Source organism: Pangasianodon hypophthalmus, chromosome 19 (assembly GCF_027358585.1).
Source record: "Pangasianodon hypophthalmus isolate fPanHyp1 chromosome 19, fPanHyp1.pri, whole genome shotgun sequence".
NCBI classification, from domain to species: domain Eukaryota; kingdom Metazoa; phylum Chordata; class Actinopteri; order Siluriformes; family Pangasiidae; genus Pangasianodon; species Pangasianodon hypophthalmus.
In genome coordinates, this window is record NC_069728.1 from 5,387,842 (window position 1) to 5,410,205 (window position 22,364).

General features: G+C 39.2%; 1 protein-coding gene and 1 long non-coding RNA gene across 9 annotated transcripts in view; one reads left to right on the forward strand and one right to left on the reverse strand.

The window, feature by feature from the left end:
- Positions 1–685: 685 nt before the first annotated feature.
- suco (SUN domain containing ossification factor) overlaps positions 686–22,364 on the forward strand; it is a 50,379-nt gene continuing 28,700 nt past the window's right edge. For 5 of the 8 annotated variants that reach the window (XM_034313406.2, XM_053242095.1, XM_034313407.2 and 2 more), the window contains exon 1: positions 686–973. In XM_034313406.2, coding sequence (XP_034169297.2) covers positions 921–973 — 53 coding nt within the window. In that variant the 5' untranslated portion in view covers positions 686–920. The remainder of the gene's footprint in view (positions 974–22,364) is intronic. The other 3 variants (XM_034313409.2, XM_034313410.2, XM_053242096.1) reach the window with 1 other exon arrangement.
- Positions 6,507–21,686, reverse strand: LOC117599669 (uncharacterized). The gene is made up of 2 exons (XR_008305259.1): positions 20,724–21,686; positions 6,507–9,970 (listed from the first exon to the last, which is right to left on the reverse strand). It is a non-coding gene; the product is annotated as an uncharacterized LOC117599669 (long non-coding RNA).

Sequence of the window (22,364 nt, forward strand, 5' to 3'; positions counted from 1 at the left end):
TTCACATATCTCAGCTTGTTAGGAAGTTGGGGTCAGAGTGCAGGGTCAGCCATGATACAGTGTCCCTGGAGCAGAGAGGGTTAAGGGCCTCGCTCAAGGGTCCAACATCAGCAGCTCACCAGTCCTGGGTGCTTAAACGCTGATCTTCTGATCAGTAACCCAGAGCCTTAACCACTGAGCTATAACTGTTTACTGGTTACTGATCAGAAGGTTGTGGTTTCGAGCTCCAGCACCACCAAGCTGCCTCGGTTAGGCCTTTGAGCAGCGAGTGCTCCAGGTGTGCCCTGACCTCAACTTCCTAACAAGCTGAGCTATGTGAAGAAAACAAGTCCACTGTAATGTACAGTATATGCGATAAATAAAGACATCTTCATGAAGTGGACCTCACTCAGAAGTTCTGAGCGTGCTTACAGCAACGTGAATAAAGGTTGCTCTGATTCTCACGCTGTTACATCATTCAGTAAAGTCCACTCCTGCATGTCCACCTGGATCTACAGCTCGAGTCTCAGCATTGCTCAATAAAACACGTCACGTGTCATTATAGGTGCTTATCAACGACATGGTGACGCGGCCGGTGATACAACTTCCAACTCATCCTGACACCCTGCCATGTGGGCGGAGACAACAGTATGCGCGATTCCTATTGGTGCAGACGTCTGAAGCGCTGCAGAGGGGGCGGAGTCAGAGGCCTAGCGACAGCAGGAGGGCCAGAAGCAGCCGAGCAACAGCGAGAGAAGGTCGGATACAGAGCTGTGTACAGGCCAGGCGCGAAACACACACCCCCAGCCCTCAGTCGCTGTATTTATAATTTATATACTTTACTAACGTTTTTTTTTGCTTAGCTTGTTTCTGAGTTGAGTGCAAACGAACAGGACAGTGCGTGATAAAGAAGCGAGGATGTTGGTCCCCGCGGGAAGATAATGAAGAGGCTGTGTGTGTTGTTGCTGTGCCTCACTGTAGCTCTCCTGTGCTGGTGAGTTCACCTCACAAGCTCACTTTAGCTATTCGTACTACTACTACTACTACTATTATTATTATTCTTTTTTAAAACATATATTAACCTCATTTTGGTAACCATGAGAGGCTAGGGTAACCGAGCTGTGTGTAATGTGTCATGTTTTAGCAGCCTTGCTTGTTGGCCTGGAAGCTTCATGCGTAGCTAGCTGGCTGTTCAGAGAAAAAATATTACAGTATACTAAAATGTGTATATATATATATATATATATATTGAGGTGCTGTGTTTGTTCTGTCAGTCTGTCTAGCTGATAAGTCTTCGCTAAATGGAAAAAAGACTCCAAGAGTTGAAAGAGCCCCACTGCTGAGTCCAGTTCAGCATTCAGGCTGCTCATTCAGGCTAATGTAAAGCTAATGTAAAGCTAATGTAGAGCTAGCTCCAGGGGAGAGCAGATACTGAGAGACTGAGGGGGTTTGGTACACAATGTACAGAACAATGTCCACTCCTCTTCTGTGTCAAGGTTGGTGAACAAAACACCACCACAAACCCAGCTACCCTCCTCATTTTAGACACTGGACCCCTAAATGGTTCATTAGTTGCTTAACATTAAACTAGGTTTCTTATATGAGCAATTAATTTGGTCTGAAATGTCATGTATCATTTGCAAAGTTGAGAAGTAGTCATGTAGACTAGACTAAATGTAGACTAGACTAACATTTTCCTCACACAAACATCACAACTGGCATCATATAACTTACAAAATGAAGTTTTGATGAATGAAACACTTTCAGTTATTGTTTTGAAGTTAGTATCTCCTTTATATATGTTTATATGTGTGTGTGTGTTTATGTATGTATGTATGTATGTATGTAAATATATACATATGTTTACGTACATATATTTTTATATTTATATATATTTTTCCTCAGGATATTCCAACTATTCAAATACTAACCACATTAGGTAAATACGCACCATCAGATTTACCTACTGCATATATTTCGTTTTCTTTATTAAATAGATTATTATTTGAAATGATGCTTGTTTTTATGTTATTGAGCTTTACATTTTTTAAGAAACATGCAGCTTCCTGTAAAATACACGTCATTGTGACTAGCATCGTTTTAAACCTGTTTAATTGACATCAGTTAGGAGATATAATAATAAACTGCAAGTGTTAAATGTGGTAGTTGTAGACACACACACAGGCACACACACACAGACACACATACACACACGCAAGACCAAGCCCCCTGTGAACCAGCGCAGACGTATTTCTTTCCTGAGACTATTCCAACTATTCAAATATTAACCACATTATGAAAATGCGTGCCATCAGATTTACTTATTGCATCCATTTTTTTACTACATCTTTTTACGACTGTAATTATATTCAAAGACTGAAAATATTTGGATTAGAGATGGAGCAATAACACTGTTTCTTTTCCGAGACCAGCGCTGTAAGCTTCTGTATCAGCTGATCACAATTCCCATCCGATATTGTTTTCTTTAAAAACTACTAAGCTTTAATTTTTTTTTTTGATTCTGATACTTCGGATCAGTACCATCTCTAATTCGCATCAAAACTTTTCTGCTTTTTGGGATTTAAAAGAATCCCAAGTCAAAACTCCCAATCCCTTGGAGTCAAGCTGACATTTATTTATTTATTTATTTATTTGTTCCTGCTTTTAAGTGATTGAGTTTAATTATGAAATGAGCAGCTTCCTGTTTAATGCAGATAACTACGTCTAGCATAATTTAAATGTTTAATTCAAGTCATTTAGGTAAAGAATTATAATAATGTACATGTATGTAATTGATCATGAGCCTGACATCGTAATTCCCTCATAAAAAAAATTAAATCTCTGTCCCCTATGCTAGAAATCATACATTCCCAGAACCCTCTATCAGTTTAAATCCAGCTGTCCTGTTTTTACTCAATATTTCAACTAGTTTGCAGTTAAAACCACCTACATATTTTCTTTTATCAGTTAAAGCACTTGAATGAGTTAACACTAGACTCTGTTCCACTTTAACTAGCGGTTCCTCTGTATATAATTTGGGATGTGTGCTGTTGTGCAGAAACCTCTTTAAATATTAAGCTGGAATGAAAGGAGTACTTCTGGTATGTTAGTCGTTCTCTCTCTCGCTGGTGTGGCAGGCGATGGGCAGATGGCAGATTAACGCTCGTCGTTTCTTTATTAACTTGTGAGAAGTGCACAACATTTGGAGCGAGCTGCAGGAAAGTGATTACAGTCTTTCCCGGCTAAGAGTCTCGTACAGACCGGCCGGCCTTCACGGAGCTCTGTGGACATTCCCTTCTTGTTACGGCTGATTATTTTCTTTTGGGTTGTGTTTGTTTATTCAGAAAGCTACAGGAACCATGCCATGTACAGTATGTCTGCGTATTAACGGCATTAGTGCATTAAATGGTTCCTTCACGACCCTCTAATGATGGATGCCTTATATTATTGTGACTGAAGCTCAGTATTGGTTCTACTTGGGGAAGCTTTGGTGTGTGGTGTACGTACATCAATCTACACCGAACAGAAATTTCCTGGGGGAATTTGCTTCTGCTAAAAGTAAACGGACTCGTTCAGGTACTGAAATAGTGTGCTGTTTTTCACAGCTCACTTTCAGTAGCAATTTTCAGAGCTGTGACTCTTTCACTATTCAAAATTATAGCCTTTTTTTTTTTTTTTTTTTTTTTTTACATCTTGGCGTCATTTGATTTTCCCTTGTGTCTAAAAGAGAGAAATATAGAGGATAGAAGACAGAGCTGCACTCCATCGTTGCTCATTTGTATTTTAAGGACAAATCTTAAATCTTCGTTACAGGACTGAAACAACTCAGTACTGATATTCAGATATGAATAACTTTTTGATCACTTGATTAGGAAAGTCACTTGAAGAAAGAGAAGCATGTAAAAGATGGTGAACGTGTACAGGAAGCCTAAAATACGTGAGCATTTTCGTTAAAGTTTTAAAGGAAGTAGAACTGCACTATCATGATCTCGATTTCTTTCTTAATTTAACATCACTGTTGATTCTGAGGTCTTTGCACTCATCTCATCTCATAAAACCAAGTTACACCCTTCTTCCTTACTCGAAGCGTGGCGACTCAAACAGATACTGCTAGAGAGAAGGAACACGTTTCTCCTAAACACATGTTTAATATTGGGTAATGAGTAGTAAATTCCCAATTGGTAAGAAAACGACGACTGATTGTATGAAATGAACAAATGAGTCAGGGCCGAACACGTGATCTGGTGCGTTACGCGTTACGTTATGTGTGCAGCACGTTTATCAAGACCAGTTTTCACCTGCAAGTGCCTATCGTAAGAGGAAGAACAGAAACAATGTTAACGTTATTGGTTCTTTTTAACTTTGAGCGGACACCCTGCACTCTTGACACCTAAAAATGATGAACGTTTTCTACTAAACAGCAGTTATTTTCACTCAGGTGTACTAAAGAGGGCATTCAAAATGCAGATGAGCTGTTGGAATTTAATGAATCTCCATTTTATTCATTTAGAAAATCGATCTCAAAGAATCGTGACCGACAGTCGTGATTGCGAGTTCGAATCCTGATGAAATCTCTCTCCCCTGTCAATCATAGCGACGCTAGCTGATCACAGGCATTTGTAAGCTCATGTATGCGGAAGGGTGCGGATAGCGCTTTCCTCCATGTGTGTTACTCCGCCCTGTGACGCTACATGAGCAGCAGTTCAAAAAGATGCAGCTGGCTGACTTCACATGTCTCACAAGTCTTCACCTTCCTCGATTACTAGCTCTCTTTTTCATTCCTTTTTGTGTGCCAGTCTTAACACCTGGAATGAAAGTAACTCATAGCCAGAATCCCTCTACATGTGAGAAAATGTCTGTAATTAGTCGTGAAACTGTCAGTGTGTATCGAAAAAGCAACAGACTAAACCATTTCACAAAATAGGGGAAATACTAACTCATCTGATCAATTGTAAATGATGCATGGACCTAGACTATATTACACACAGACGTATTCTGCATGTGGAATAAACCATCCTAAACCATCCTGGGCCCCTCGTCCGGCCCGTGACGCCGCGGCTTCACAGGAGTACAAGAATGTCGCATGAGCATGGTTGGTAACTCGCAGCATGTTGATCGTAGCAAGACTGTCTGAAGTGTCTTCTTCTGACACCGATTCTGTTTTCTTATTCTGCTGGAAATTAGTTACAAGAACAACTGGAGGAAAGCTACAGACTCTGTATTTCTGTAACTTACTACAAGTAAGCACAGAAGCTTTGCAGCAAAGCCTCAGCCCAAGAAAAAAAAAATCATTATAGTGATGGAAGGTCATACAGGCCTTATCTAGTGTAAAGAAAAGTTTGTGTCAAAAGTATTTTTTTTTCTTCTTAAAAATCTTGTTAAGTCACACACTGATTCTCAAAATAGTTCAATGATTGCAAGGCTGCATGAATGCACATTTTGATTCAGATTTTATTACAGTATATTGGCAAAAGTTTGTGGACTCCTGACCATCACACCTGTGGTGAACGATTGAAGCACACAATTGTCTAAAATGTCTTTGTATGCTGAATTACAATTTCCCTTCACGGGAACTAAGAGGCCCAAACCTGTTCCAGCATGTCAATGCCCCTGTGCACAAAGCGAGCTCCACGAAGACATGGTGTGTGAAGGTTGGAGTGGAAGAACTCGAGTGTCCTGCACAGAGCCCTGACCTCAACCCCACTGAACACCTTTTGGATGAACTGGAACACCGACTGAACCCCAGATCTCCTCACCAACATCAGTGTCTGATCTCACTAATGCTCTTGTAGCTGAATGATCACAAATCCCCACAGCCACACTCCAACATCTAGTGGAAAGCCTTCCCAGAAGAGTGGGGCTTATTATAACAGCATCTGGAATGGGATGTTCAGCAAGCACATATGGGTGTGATGGTCCGGTGTACACATACTTTTGGTCATATAGTGTATTTCTCGGATTACAGTGGATTGCACTGCTGCATTTATATAGTGAAATCCACTGGTGTGACAAATATTCATCTCTGAAATGAATTTCTTGAGAATCCAAATCTCACATGATCCTTATTTTTGGAGTGATGAGAAGACGGTTGGCATAAATCAAACTCTCTTCATGTCCGCTCAAAGGTGCGCTTTGTTCTGATGGTGCGTGATCGTCAGCACGGCCTCACAGTCCAACCTCCCACCTCTCCAACACGAGCTGACATTCCTAGTGCTCCATACAGCTTATGATTCTCTCTCTGTCGTATCTGCAAGGGTTAATTGTTCCCAGCGCACAGAGCCCTGATCTGCTGTTCAGTCCTAATACTGAAGAGAGAAAGAAAAGCCGAGTCAGGCAGAAACACAAAGCCTGCAGTTATGGTAGTGCTGCTCTGGCACAATTCTCTGCTCGCTCTAACTAAAGGCCTCCGCTTTCTCCGTCTCCGAGCTCAGAGTAGATCTCACATTTCTTTACCACTGTGTGTGTGTTTACCTCAGACCTTCATTGAATCACATAGACCATGTTTTCTCTCCTGCTCTCTCTCTCTCTCTCTCTCTCTCTCTCTCTTCCCCATGGTGGCCTTGTTAAATCAAATACTGCAAGTACAAATTCTCAGGGAAAAAATATCTCGAATGGAGTTTAACGCTGCGTTCGACTTACCTTGAAGTGGGAAGTCAGAGCTTGGAATGATGTCATTCTCGACCTCCATGCATTCAAGCTACAAAACAATGGATGCCTCCACATTAATCCTCCTCCTTGTCCTTTTTAGCAAGAAGCTAGCCAGCTATCTGTGTATTGATGTAAAGTATAACTTATTTAAAGGTAAGAAGAGCTACTGTGATTACTGTTGATGCTGTGAGCAGCCATGATGATTTGATGTCACTTGATGAGCTCAGGGTTGAGGAGACCGTTTCTCGTTTCCGAGTTGAAAGAGGGCGTTTTCTTTCTTTTTTCCTGGTCCGAAATTATGTGTTACAAGTTTTTGTCGAGTGCAGCATTAGTTTGGATTCGCGTTTTTACCCGTATTTGCCTGATATTTTTGACTTCATCTCTAAGCCTGTCATCAAGATGACAAAAAAGTGATCAGGATCAAAAGACTCAAAGCACACGGCTGTTTTTTTAAAACCTGTGTACGGAAAGAAAATAGCATCAAGACAGTAGCAAATTGGATAGATTTTAATATTTGATGTAAAGTAACTGATCTAATGTAACTCCTTTGTTACTTTTCTTGGTCACAGCGATTTTTGATGTTGTAGTTTCTTTGTCTCTTAAACAGCGCATGATGCTCGTTAATGTTTAGAAAAGACCTGACTTCGCTAAGTCATCATTTATTTACTTAAAAGTTTTCATCACTGTTTTTTGGCTCACATGTTTATCAGCATTTTGTGGTTTGTTTTTATTTGCTCTTTCAAAGTTTGCATAGAGCATAAAATTCTTTACAATTACATTCCACCTGCGGTGTGTGCTGTTTGGGCGTGTTATAGCAGTGTGCCTGATGCATCTCTGAGCGTGTGGGCCTCGTACATTTTAGCTACTTTGAAAACAAAATGAGTACTTGGTGAACAAAACTTTCGTCTTGGTGATAATAAGGTGGCCAGCTTTAGCTTACTGATCATATCTCGTTTAACTTATTTCTGTTTTGTTGACTGAAATTGCAGCAAGACCATGCATTCAGCAGTTGATTAAACAAAACAAAACTACTTAAAAACTTTTTATTTGGTAGCACTATAACACCTGCCTAAGTGTGTTCTGTTATAAGAAAATAATCAATGGCGAGGTGTGATGCAAGCCAGCGCAGAGCGATTGTTTTTCTATAACAGCACATCTCGTAGTGGGCTAGTCCTTTTATATGGTGGTGTGTGTGTGTGGTTGTGCATGTGAGTAGGCGTGTGCAATTACCGTTAGCCTACAACAGAACGAAATCAATTAAAACGTAGTGCAGAAGTGGTTAACTTGTGCACACTGCTTTGCTTTGAGCCATTCACTAACAGAGTGATCTGTCAGTTGTTTACTCTGAAACGTCAGTGCCAGCTGAACTTGACACGGAGTGATGTGGTTAACAGGTTAGACGCAGTTTTTAAAATGGACATGCAGTAAGGCAAAGAGTGTCTAACACACATCATCATTCTTCTAACTATGCCTTTAAACTACACACGCTTAATGTAATCTGAATAAATTACCCTTTTTGAGTAGTGTAGCTGAACACGTTACCGATTATGTGAGAGTAAAGAGAGAGTACTGAGTATTCAGCCATGGATACTTTATTGAAGTAGTCGACCCAACCCTGAGTGTAGAGTGATGACATGGAGACTGTAGAGTCATGTTTAGCAGCGTATGAAACAGGGGTTGAGTGGTGTGTAAGGTCAGTGTGTGTGGATTCAAACATGGACTTTGCTTTTTCCTCTTCACTCAGAAGCACGCGCTCACTATGGCCTCTAGTGTCTTCTTACTTAGTTGTTTGCTTAATGATGTGCCTGCTTTATTTGCACGTGAAAGGTTAGCGTCTTTATAAACAATATTTTTGACTCGTTATGTTTTATAGCGCTCACATCTCAGTGCTCAGTGCTCGCACAAGTGAAGTTCTCTCACATGCTTCAGTTTCTCCGCATGATCTGTCCAGTTTCTCTTCAGGCTCGTGAATACGTTTGTGTGCATGCGCAGGACATCAAATGAATAACAGCAGTAAATGAGTTTTTACAGCCACTGGGCATAGCCCTGTCTCTACTTCTGTTTTTCCCCCTTTATCTTTACTTTTTCAGTTGCTCGTGTTGGAGATCTCTCTAATCGTATTCCACTGGCGCACATACAGACCTGCGGTTATTGGGCTGATCCTAGGGCCCACGCTGGCGTTTTTGATCTAGAGACATTGCAAAACAGAAACTGGTGTTTTGCATCTGCTGTGTTTTGCCTGAAATGGAGAAACAGAATTGAGTAGATAGAAAAGAAGTTGTGAGCAATAATAAGTTTCAGCAAAGCCACTGATGATTTAATTTCAGTTTGAGATTTTTCTTTTTGTCTCCTGATTAGGGCTGGGTGATATGACTAGATGATATTTTTATCGTAAAAAAAAAAAATGTCACAGTACATGTTTCTGAGGTGTTGTAAAGATCATGATATACACTCACTGTCCACTTTATTAGGAACACCTGCACATTCATGCAGTTATCTGATCAGCCAATCATGTGGCAGCAGCGAAATGCTAAAAAATCATGCAGATAGAGGGCAAGAGCTTCAGTTAATGTTGACATCAAACATCAGAATGAAGAAAAAGTGTGATCTCAGTGATTTTAACCATGGCAGTAGATGTTGGTACCAGATGGGCTGGTTTGACTATTTCAGAAACTGCTGATCTCCTGGGAATTTCACACACAACAGTCCCTAGAGTTTACACAGAACTGTATGAAAAACAAAAAACATCCTGTGAGTGGAGGATCTACAGGCTGAAACACCTCGTTGATGAGAGATATCAGAGGTGAATGACCAGAATGGTTTGAGCTGATAAGAAATCTATAATAACTTAAATACCGTTATTTAATTTAATATTGAATAGTGTGTGTGTGTGTGTATATGAAAACATTGATGGAAAATATTGATGTCAAATAAAATGTCAGGATATACCAGACTCGGAGACAAAGGTGAGAACCCAACACAAATTTATTAAAGGATTTGACAAACAATGGATATGCAAAGACAGGGTAAACACAAAGATAACTGCAGGCTGGTGGGTAACACAGATAGAGACACTAGGTAAATGACTGAGGGAAAAGAGCACACACCTCACGTGTCTTGGAAGAGAAACGCTGGAGAAAACGTAGGGAGATGTAGAGGAGCTTCAAATGAACACAGGTACTCAGAGAGAAGAGGTCTACTCCTTGTCGAGGCCAGACAAAGAGTGTGTGTGAGGTGTGTGCTTATATGGAGTCCCGATGAGTGTGGTGACTGGAGACAGGTGGTGCTGATTAGGACTCTGGGGAGAGAGGACGCTGACTGTTGGTGACAGAGCCTGGTGTTCCTGTGACAGAAAACTTGTTTTTTAATGACAAAGCAAAACATGTACATACAGAGGCTGCTGCAGGAAGTGATGTCATTACATAAAATATTTTTATCACAAAGTGGCTGTTTACTGGAAATGAGCTGCAAGCAGAAAATTTCACAAATGTTTTTTTTTTTTTTTTTTTTTTTTTTTAAGGCATTTTTAATTTATCACTTGTGTTATTTACGTTATATTAAGTTGATGGAGACTTAGACTATTTTACACAGTTTTATTGTCCCATGACCCAATCATGGCTTTTTATTTTTAGTAACAATATATTCATAGGGGTTCACAGTGTTTTTTTGGCCAACGCCCCATTTTGTGGTCTCAAAATCTTTACGACTACAACAGTGTTAGGATTGTGCGGCTGTATTTGTGAAGTGAGTAAGTTAACGTGAATGGACTAAATGAAGGATGCAAAGTAGACAAACAGTGAATACGTATCAAAATTGTTATGTAACACATGCAACTGCGTGATACATATTAAGTTAAAATGTCACTGAAGCACATCGCAGTACTGATTAGAGAAAGTTTGTTCTTGTTATACAGTAACATGATAGTAATTGAGGGGTAAGGGTGGTACTACAGGACAGTCTAGAAGAAGCCTCTGTTAAATAATTTTAATATTTAATGCCCTTTAAGAGACAGCAGGCCTTCAGCTATCTCCTCTCATTAGATGCTCTTCTTTTGTTTTTATCCATTTCCTCCTAACCTTTAGGCTACTGATCCCACTCTTCCAGCCTTCTGCTTCTCAATTCCTCAGCATTCCTTCTCTGGAACTGTTCTTTATTGTCTCTGTCTCTATATTTATATTTATACTTATATTTATAAATAAAGCTTCATTAAACTTATGTAATAACATGAATTTGGATCTGGTTTAAACACAAGAATTTACTGTAAATCTGTTTAGTCCATCTTAGGCTTGGGACAGCTGCCGATGGTATCAGGAATCGCAAACTGATGGCTATCAGGTTGGAAGATGTTTTAAATGACTGACGGGAAACGTGGTGCCTGCAGCTTTAAGATTGACAAAAATAAATAGTTTTGTAGTTTGTGTTTCCTTCCAGCCTGTTTTGTATCCTGTCACCGCTTCTGTTTAGCGCAGGGCACATGCACGACTAGTTTATATTAGTTTATATTACTAATTTTATTTCAGCTTTATACTGAGCTTAGTTACAGCTAATAACTCGTTAGGATTATTTACATTCCGACTTCAGTTTTGCAAACATTCCTGACCTTGTTAACAGGTAGTTAATTAAATTTAATCAAAAGACATTCAGAGATAACCCAAAGACATGGCACGTTAATGGAAGACTAAGAGAAAACAAGTCGTTTAAGACACAACATAACCAAGACGATGTTTAACTTACAATGTAAGAATGGACTTTTTTTGCCTTTAGATTGTCTTTAAAATTCCATACTGGGCATTTAAAAAATGTCTCAGCATAGAGGCTGCTGGTTTCCAGTCTATTAATTAATGCTACATTATTGTGTCATTGACATATAAAATAAACTTATGGAGAGCTTCAACTCCTCTTTTATACTCCAACTGTATTCAGAGCTTTGTTTGTGATACTGTGCACTATAAAATTCCCCTAACCTTCTATTGGAAGTACCCTTGACAGTGAGCCTGCAGTATGTGTGTTTAGCCTAAATGTGCCATCTGATGACGGATAGGTAGATCCGGATACTTCCGGATATTTCAACCTAACAGTCATTATCACCAGATGGCAACTATTTATAATGGCAAGGCACTGCAGGTTGATTATGTAATCCTGCTTTCACCTCACTAAGCTGTGAGGCTCTAGTTAGTCTTGGTGTAAACATGCTAAGCTATGGGTTGTCCATGCAGACTGATGAAACGGAGGCCCACGTAGCAAAAATGAACCTCACAGCATTGTTGTGGACTGGAGAAGGAAGGAGAGAAACAAAGATAGGAGATGATGTTTATTTAGTTTGATGTAGGTATAAATATGCAGCAAAGTGAGCTTGCACTGCAGGAATTTGTGAATTCCTGTCACTACCTGCTTAAGATGTGGCAGTGATAAGGATATGGGCGTGCAGCAGTTGTTTTGCACATTTGTGCTATATCTGTGTTTTCTAAAGCTCTGTTCGGATTGGACTACTTTCACATGGGTATATAATAACTATCTAATTAGCTAATGTAATTATTACCCCAGTATCTCTGGGATAATAATTTTCTCACTAATTTATCACATTGTCACGTGGTTCCTCTGAGACACGTGAAGCCAGCCAATTGCATCTTTTCTATGCTGTGTCACAATGCAACGCAGTCTCCCCTCTTCCGCATACATGAGTTCCCAGATGCCCGTCATTGGTTAGTGTCACTGTGATTGACAAGGGAGAGAGTATGCCATCCTTCCCACTTTTGCTATCTTGGACTTCTGGCCACAGATGGCTGTGGCATTGTTGGGGTTTGATTTCGTGATCTCCGGATGACAGGTTTCTGTTGCACCATTTGTGAGCCCTCATCTGAATGACCAGTAAAAATAACCCCAGGTTATAAATAACCCCCATTGTCCCTTTTGTAGACAGGGCTGCTTGTGTATCCAATGGCAACAGCTGAAATCTTGTCTCACGCTCTCAAAGCACTTCAGAATAGTGGTTGGCATGGAAACCCAAAGGACTGATGAGTCCAAGGCCATGTTAGTCCTCCGTCTTGTGGTAAAGACAGACTGGGGCTTCTTCAGGAGTTCAGTGTGCTGCCTTAAGCCATGCCTGATTAGGAAGTCAGATTTGAATCAGTCAGAGCAGTGGTGGTGTTCATTGCCGTATTCCTCGTGCACTCTGATTTCTCCTTTCACTGGCTCTTGAGCTGACTCGTCCCACTGAGCTTGGGGTCAGAAGTATTTTGGAGTGTTTCCCCTCAAACCTTTGGGTCTTAGAGGTCAGCTCTGTCATGGGAGCCAGACTCAACTAAAGGGCTTTTTGTTCTTGTATCAACAAAGGGAAAATCCAAGAGTTAAAACTACTTTCTGCACATGTTGCAGTTAAAGACAATGGAATTAAGCACTATTGATAGATACGCTATGCAGCTTGATATTCCTGCGGTTACTTTAGCACCGTGACTTGTTCAGTGTGGTGTCTTGCAGTCTCAGTATGACTTGGCTTTAAGTGGTGGAAGTCTCATTTCCCCTCAAACCCTTTGCACTCTGGGAATTGACTGTTGCCCTGCTTGGTAGCATAACATCATGCATGTACAATTATTGCAGTATTTTGCTGTAGGGATTGAATTTTGTTTGCCTGTCTCTTTTAATTATTTGTATGTGTCCTTCATACTGAAACTCTGCATTCACTGATTTTAAGTCTACACACAACAGGGGTGAAAAAAATCATAGATGTATTAGCTAGCTCATCAGGCAACAATGTACTTATGCACCCAAACCAGTCCCTAATAAGTGGTAAATAATGTAATAATGTATGGTAAGCTAGTTTGCTATTTAAATGCATTGATACAAGTATATGATCATGCAGTACATCTTATGCCCCACCCCCCTCCCCCCAGGTGGGACGTTGGGAATTAAGAGTTACAGCCTCCACTCCAGTGCAGCATAATCCTCAAGTGTCATCTATTCAAGCCATTAGGTTTTTAATAGCAGCAGATTTGGAGCTGTGAACATCGTGAATGTTCATCCGACATACTGCCAACACTGTAGCTCCAGTGTGCATGTTGTATATCTGGATTTGACTTTGCTCTGCCCCAGAGATGCTGTGTGAGAGGGGAAGGATTATGCTGAATGGTCATGAAGTAAAGTCCATTTGTTTCCTTCATCAGACAGGATTTAGCTTTTTCCCTCTATCCGCTTGACAGCGTTGGAGCGTTTTCATTTTGCTCTGGCCCAGGCCCTGGCCTACTTTCCAACACGAGGTTTGTTGCGTCACACTGCCTGTCTGTTCCTCTGTTTGTCTCCCAGCCACGTGGCTCAGTACACACTCCAGAACAGTCACTTACAGAATACAGTGTAATTAAACCAGCTGCATCCAAAGGCTGTAATATACAGCTACACAGCTGAGATACAAATTTAACCAAAAATATTTAAAAAATATATAATGTATTAAATGCCCACTGGAATATCTTCCTGTTTTTCCTGTATATTTCTCTTGAGTGGTGTGTATATAAAATGAGGACCACTGTCCGAGAGTTCGCTTCCTTGTGTCATTTAAAGAGCAGGCTGCTGGCCGGGATTCAGTGGAACTACAAGAACTTTCAAGAATGTGTGTGTGGGAGGACATGAAGAAACACAAACTTTAATGACTTGCCAACCAAAGAGGTGTGGTGTGCTTTATTCTTCTTTTCTGTTCACTTGCATGAATGACCTACAAGGATTAAATCACGGTCTATTCAGTGAATAATGATTAAAATATCTCTCTACAGCACCAAGTCCAAATATAGTAGTACTTTACTTTATTCATGGTTGGACATGTCTTGTACTTATTCATTAGCTTCTGCTGGCATATTTACTTACTCTTTGTCACTAAAGCATTAAAGGAGGCTTCTGTGCTATAAATTACTCTTAAGCCCTGTTCACACCTATTATTAACATCCGTCTCAAATGACCTGATACCAAGTGGACAGCCAGAAACACATGTGTCTCTAGCGAACACTTGCGTTCGGATTTCGTTCACCATTTCTGCGGGAAGAAGAATGTCCCGCACACTTATTATGTCAGTTTTCGTACAGAAATGTCCCACAAATCCTGCCTCATGTACCTGTACGGAATGTTTCAAACATTTCAATCACGTGTTGTTCTAATGATATTTGTAAGTGAATGGGAGATGAGACGAAAGAAGCTACTTTATGCCTTTATGTTTTTATCCAGTGACCTAGCATTAAAGTACTCTACTGTCACACTCTTGTAATGGTTACGTATTTTCCGGCTAGGGTAATAACGCAGCCGATTAGACCAGCCTTTCTTGCTGTCTGAGATGCATCCGTTCACACCACAAATGTTATATGGTCATGTGCGTCTCTGAAGGTGGTTTGAGTTATCGGATCACAGTGTGTCTCCGAAATATGATGAGATCACCCAGAATGCCTGTTGATGAGGTGAACAGGGCTTTAGAACGAGGAAGTAAAAATAATGAAGTGGTGAACAAGCTGACAGGCTCTTGGCAAAATCAGAGTATACAGCGCAAGAAGTTTTTGTTTGTGCTTTTGTAAGCCTGGACTTTATTGGTAATTGAATAGCTTGTCTGTAGTTCCTCAAGGTCTGCATTTAGATGCTATAGATGGTCAGGTGATTTTCACTCAGATCAGTTGAAGCCTTTCATTCATTTTTATGGCCTAATTGACTTAACTAGCCAGAGGTAGCAAGTTATGCTGCAGGGATAGCATCACAAGACCCACCACAAGGCTCCTTCCAATGGCCAAAGACTAAATTTAAATTATTTATAAAAAGTAAAATTGGCCTAGAGGCGGAAAGTTAATAGAAGTGCCTTTATGTGAACTATAATCAGTTTTTTCTGATTTTCTTCAGGAAGCATGATATGCTTGTTCTAATATCTTGTCATTTCTATTGTAGCAATTCTTGTATGGCGGAAGCGCCACATAATATAAACCTAATAATAAATGAAAAATCGTTTATATGGTGATGATTTCTGTAAGGAGTTGTTTATTTAGCATGTGTGGAAGGAGTCTCCAGTGACAGCACTTTGTAATAGTCAGTAAGTTTTCCACCATGGGAGAGTCTTCAAGACAGAAGTTAAAAAATAAAAAAAAATTGCTCTGTTATAAGAGGATTAAAAGACTTCTGGACGTGCTGTTATAGCTAACTAATCAACGCATCACACCACCCTGTCGGTGATTATTTTCCTATAACGTCATGTTTTAATTCCTTACAGAATGTGTAACATTTTCATACCACATTTTTAAAGCAATATCATGTTTAGGTTTCTGTTGCATTATGTTCGTGGTTTGGGCTTTACTGTCTGGTTTGCTTGTGAGGTTGGCACTCTGAACAAAGCAAAAGCAAACAGGAAATATTGGAGGGATTTTGCTGTGTGCCTGGCCTTCCTGAACCCATTCAGGCAGATAAACCCACAGAATAAGCCCTGGCATGAAAGCCAGAGATCTGCCACATCAAATAGAGAACAGGCTAATTGATCTCGATCGTTTATTGTGTAGCACTCTGTCATCTATTCTCCGGGGCTGCCTGTGTTTGGATCTGGACTCGACCCAGCTGACTGGCCTTCAGGGGCTGACTCCTTTCTGAATTATGGATGCAGTGTAGATGACACCAGTAATTAAAAGAGAATTTAGAGCCTTTGTAAAAAGAGCTGCATACATATCTAAAGGAGAAATGGGCAAATGTGTGTGTGTGTGGCTTTGCTAAGCAATTTTGTTCACTGTCGTACAGGGGTGTAACAGTGCCGCTGTGATCTACAGTTCCAGAGATAGAGGTAGCGGGCATTTTAGCCTACTTTGGAGCTCTTTTACCGGTTAAAATAATGCGTCAGGTGCTGCTACGGAGCTCATTATGTTTGAATCCGTCATTTTCCCTGGGTCAGAGACTTTGTTTCTTCAATTAAATTTTTGGGAGAATTTATAAAATTATTTATTTATTTATTTTTAACATATGGTGAACCTGTAGTACATTTTGTTTACAATATTTATATATCTTATATCTTCCTTTGATACTTTATGCTAGTATTTTAACCAGCTAACATCCGCCCTCATTTGAGAGCTGAACAGTTACGTAATTAGATGTGAGCGTTTCCTAACATTTGAACTTGGGCATGTTTGTACAGGAGGAAGATTTTTAGCTTTTGCCCCAGGCTGAGCACTTCTCAATAGACCAGGATCTGGGATAAAGTTTGCTGTACTGAATGATGCTGATTAGTCAGATAGGACTGGGTGATATATGATGATAAATCATAATACATTATTGTGAATGTTTTTATTTTTATTTATTTTTTTTTTTAACTTAATTACAAACTGACAGGAAGCAGCAGATGTGACGTTAAACTTAATGCTTAATCTTAATAAACTCTTAAATGGTAAATATTTATTTATTTATTATAAAAATAAAAATGCAATTTTTTAAAAGATTTTTAAAAAATTAAAGACTTTTGATGTGGCATAACTAAATCTAAGCCAACATCATAGAAATGCTGAAGGACAGTGAAACGAGAGAGGCCACACAGAATCATATGGCCACAAAATGTGCCAGTGGACACGCGCTGTACATCTGCTAACTTTGGCTAACAAACTTTCATGCACATAACCCAGATTCTCTAAATATTATTGCTGATACGTTTCATTTTCCACAGTTCAGCATACTGTTTGGCGGTCTGAGAAAAACCTGTGACATGTCTCTGCGTCTGAATTCTGGCAAAAAAAAAAAAAACATCAGGAAACAAACCAAAAAAAGATAATATCTGGTTTTGACCTGGAAATTTCTCTACTTTGCAGAAAGACGGTTAAGGCAAGATTACAAGGATTTGGTAAGCATTTGGTAAGGACCCAAACGCAGTCATAAAAACAGGCAGTCTGCCTAAAGATGTCTAAAACCTTGCTAGCTAAGTGTGACTTCATCACACAGTCAGTAAATGTTTTGATCAAGTTGTTGGGTGCCAAAAAATTTGTAATCCGATACCAGCTGTCAGAGTGTCCACGATCCAAATACACTGTCATATCGTCATCTAGATAACAAAGGAAGAAGTTTGGAAACGTTTGAATGGCTTAATAACAGCCAACAGAGTTTTTTGCATACGTATATTCGGTTACACGACATGGCATTTGCTGTCTGCCGGTCAGGCTGTCGGATAACAACAGCTTATTAAGATTAAGATCATTCCAGCTGAGGAGATATAGACTTGGCATCAGTGTTATTAGTTTATCATGTAAATATATTGACTTTTTTAAACATAACATATATTAATTTGTTATTAACGCTGGAAGTACTGCTGGATGGGCGGGACTTCTGAAAAGCCTGTCAGTCAGTAGCTATTAATAAAGTGTGGTGTAGTGATATAGTGTTTATGTGTTACTTGTAATTGATGTCTCATTTATTACGCATTAAAGCATATACAAATTAAATCCATAAATGTGCTGGTGTCTTTCAGTAGTACTGGAATTAAATCTTTAATGCAGTTTTCTCCCTTTTTCCTTTGGGGGTGATCAGCCTTTAAAATGCCAGAACCTGACTCATGTGCAAAAGAGAAACACGGTACAGGGAAGCGTGCAGTTTTCAGAGTTGTATATAGCAGGAAATGTCAGAATTTCACTTTGTGAAGGGTTTTCCCAGGCTGCCAGACATACATGGGTGTTTTGTATTTGTTGAGCTCTTTTGTTGTGTTAATGTTCTAATGAATAGAGAAAATTTTTAGTTTTTAGTTTTGAAATATCTGTGGTTTTGGGTTTAACTTGCGCTCATTGTGTTGCCTAGGCCTTACTTTGGCAAAAGAAATGCTTTGTACAGTGACTGAGTCACATTTACTATTAGGCAGTTGCTCCGCATGCCTGATGATCTGGGCTGTCCGGTTCGGTAAGTCGTTTCCTACCGCACCTTTCTGAAGAATTGTTACTAAAATGTCAGAGCACTTAATTGCATCAGCACTTTTGCTGAAGGGCTGTATGTGTGTGTATATATGTATATATGTATATATATATATATATGTGTATGTATGTATGTATGTAATGTGTGTGTATATATATATATATATATATATATATATATATATATATATATATATATATATATATATATATATACATACATATTTATATGTCTGTGTGTGTAATTGTTTCTGTTAGTTCTTCTTATATATAAAGTGTGTGCACTATTGGGTAATAACATTTATTATACTGATTATAATAAGTTCTCTTTTAGTGAATGCATTCCTTTGTTTAATCACATTATGTTGGATACCAGCTGCAGTGGTGAGAAACAGGATTAGCCAATTGGGGTGATGAATTTTCTGTTTGAAAGCTTGTCAGATAGCCACACTATTTGCGCAGAGATATGGAGGTGAGAGCTGGTGAAGTTGTCTGCTGGAGTTTACTGCAAAAGAAAAGTAGATCAGGTTTTATAATATGCGGTGTAATTTTCCCCTGTTGTTAATTAACATGCTATTTTAATCATTTTCCGTGGAACTGTAGTGTGGAATGTTAACATTGCCATGAAATACATAGAAACTGTATTTCATGGTAACGTTATTAACATGGAAAGACTGACGATAGATTGTGCCATAAATTACATAAAATAAATAGTGTCATCACTGCTCCTACTACTGTTTGACATCCAACTGAAATGCACGAGCGCATCTCACTTATCAAATTACCTTTACAGATGAGAAAAACAGTTTTTATTTTATATATTTCCTCTTCCCTCTGGAATGAATTCCTGCTTACACCATTGCTAGCCCAACACATGACATGCTTCTGAATCACTTTTACATGCGAGTGTGATTTACATCAAGTGTAGCACACAGATGTTGATTTTAGCCCACGTTTCAGAACGGAGTGCACGGATATACGGCGCTTTACAGTAACTTCGGATATTTAAAAAAGCGGAAAAAAGTCGCTACTTTACAGATCTGCTGTGACTTCTGAAGTGTAAAAAGTTGAGCAGTAAGGTAGGCCCTGCTGCCAGCTGAAACAAGACTGCAGGAATTGTTTTTGACATGTGTTGAAAAAGATGTTTAGAAAGTAGTTAGAAAGCTCCAATTAGGTCTGGGCGATAAGACAAAAATATCATATGATGAAACTTTAGGAAATTTTTCCACTACGTGATATGCATCACAATATATAGGTTTGGTAACCAACTGCCATTTAGTTTGTCTTCAAAAATAAAGTATTTAAGCTGAAAAGACTAAAAAAATATGGTGAATTCTAATCATTTTATTTAAAACCATATATTAATAATGAATAAAAATATATTTTACAAATTTTAAGATTTTGTACAAAATTTTAACCTGAAATCAGCATGGTGTCATTGTGGTGTCATGTTTTTTTTTTTTTTTTGGCCATTGCGCATCAAACTCCCAGGTCTTGGGGTACATTTCACTAGCGTTTTAGCCTGGTTTTGCTCACTCAGCACTGAATTCATGCCCATTATAACGCTGTAAATACATGAAATTTGGCTCAGTAATTTCTGAGAATGTGCCTTCTCTGCACTATTTTTCTTTCTAATGAGCTCTCATGAGATATTCAGCTGACTGTCACTTCTGGTGTTTGCTAGTCAGCTCCCGTTTGTGTCCTGTTAGATGCTTGGGAGTTCAGTAACCATAAATATATTTCCTAAAGCATTACCTTACCTGGCTCTCTAAGAGAGCAACAGATATCCGATGTCTTAATACGTTATGTAAAACCTGCCTTTCAGACATTTCAACGGTTTATACAGATTGCGTTTTCATACCTCTCCATATTGGAAAAGTGCTACGTGTGTTCACTGTAGTTCATTGATTTTTCTTGTCATTAAGTGTTTTGGAAGCACAGTGTGGTTTATTGCTCACAGCATCTGGTCATGCTTGGTGCTTACCATTTCTGTACTGCAACATTTCCACTTCAGCCATGCATGAAATGTTTTTTTTTTTTTTTTTGTTCTTTGTTTTTTTGGAATTAAAAAAAAAAAAATCTTGAATTTCCATTAATTTTTTGTATATGGATACTTTGGGCAGATTCAGTTAGAAAAACAATTAGAATAAAAACAGGTAAATGGAAACCTAAATGTGTATAGCACACGCTCGTGTGAATGTACCTCTTTCTTACTTGGTGAAATGTGCAGTTTTAGGTGGCAGTTTATTTTCTGACGCTTGAGCTCGTGTTATGAGCGCTGTGCATGGATGGTCTCGCGTTTCTCTGTGTTGAGAAGTCATCGCAGCAAGCCGCCATGCATCCTTGGCTGTCTTTTGTCCAGGGACAACACATGACATCTAAAAATGGAGCTCTTCTTCAGCTTTTAATGCTTAGCATACCACAAGCACTGAAAATGAACATGCTCTCTTTCTCCTGGCTTTAGTTATTAGAAGGACTTTACAATAAACATTTGTATTACCAGATGGAAGCAAAGTGATCTGAGCTTCTGGGTCGAAGGCACCTCATATAGACTGCAGTGCTGACAGCATGCTAACGTTTGCCTCCATGTGTGCAGGTTGGAGGCCAGATTTCAAGGTGAAATTCTCGAGTAACTCCGTGTGTATCGGTTGACAGTCAAAAGTCCCAGCTGTTCTCCACAATCATATGATATTTTTCTAAAGACGTGAGAATGCGAGTGCTTGGTGGAGGAGTGGCGTTTCAATCCTCAGATCATGTACAGACATGCTAGATAGAAATAGGGTGGAGCAGCTACGTGTGGCGTGCATGCGACTCGAGCTTGTGCGCTGTTTTTCTTATCGCGTTTTGAAAATAATCCAAGTGATTTGCATGAATATGTGTGACGTAGTTCTGGTTCACAAGCAAATTAAAGGGGCTAGGAAAGGGCTTGTGAGTTTTGAAGCTCTACTCTACCACGCTAAAAAGGCTCTCGATTTGGTTAGTGTCTATACAAGTTAATATTTGAGTGGTTTATAAATTTGGAGTTAAAGGGAAGTATATGTCTCTCATGTACTGAATACTACAACCTTTTAATCTAGTGCGTAGTCAATGAACATAAGAGTTTGTATTTAAGACCTCGTAGTGTAATATCTCTGAGGTTTCTAAAGCACATTGCTTTTGTGAGAGTAATGGCGAAAGCTGAAAGAAACATATTAGAACTGCTTTAAACGTGCATTAGGTAAGATTAGTCAATTTTTTCAAGATTAGCTCTCTAACGGTTAATTAGGTGGGTTAGACATTTGAACGATTTTTTTTTTTTAACTCCTTGCGCCCACCACCACATTCCCACTCATTTTCACAAAGCTCCGCCCTCAGGATCTATGGTGACTCGTAGAATAGACCTTATAAAATGACTAACGGGGAACCCATCCAAACAGAAACAAGCTTTCCAGACCAGAAGTCAGTTTTCCTATTGGGTTTTCTCAGCCACACAGAACTTTTGTCTTGAGGTCATGGATTAAACTATTAAAAAATAAATAATAATAATTTTCTATATATATTACAAGTTATTTATACAAGTAAGAAATTTTGACTATTGCACCGATAATCTTTCTGGATCACCTCTCGGGAGCCTCTTGGTTAATGATACCGTTCAAATTCCAACTTGTGGCATTTGAAACTTTCTTCAGAAAGGAGAAATTTCCCTTTACATTTTTGCTAAATGTAGTTAAACAGTGAATATAATGATGCAGTGGTGGAGGTGTTTGGTGTAGACATATTGCAGAACTTGTGATCTATAAAAGATCTGTAGCTTTGAGCAGGCAATTGATTTTCTTTCTGACAAAAAAAAAAAATGCCTTCCTCTGTAGTTTTTAT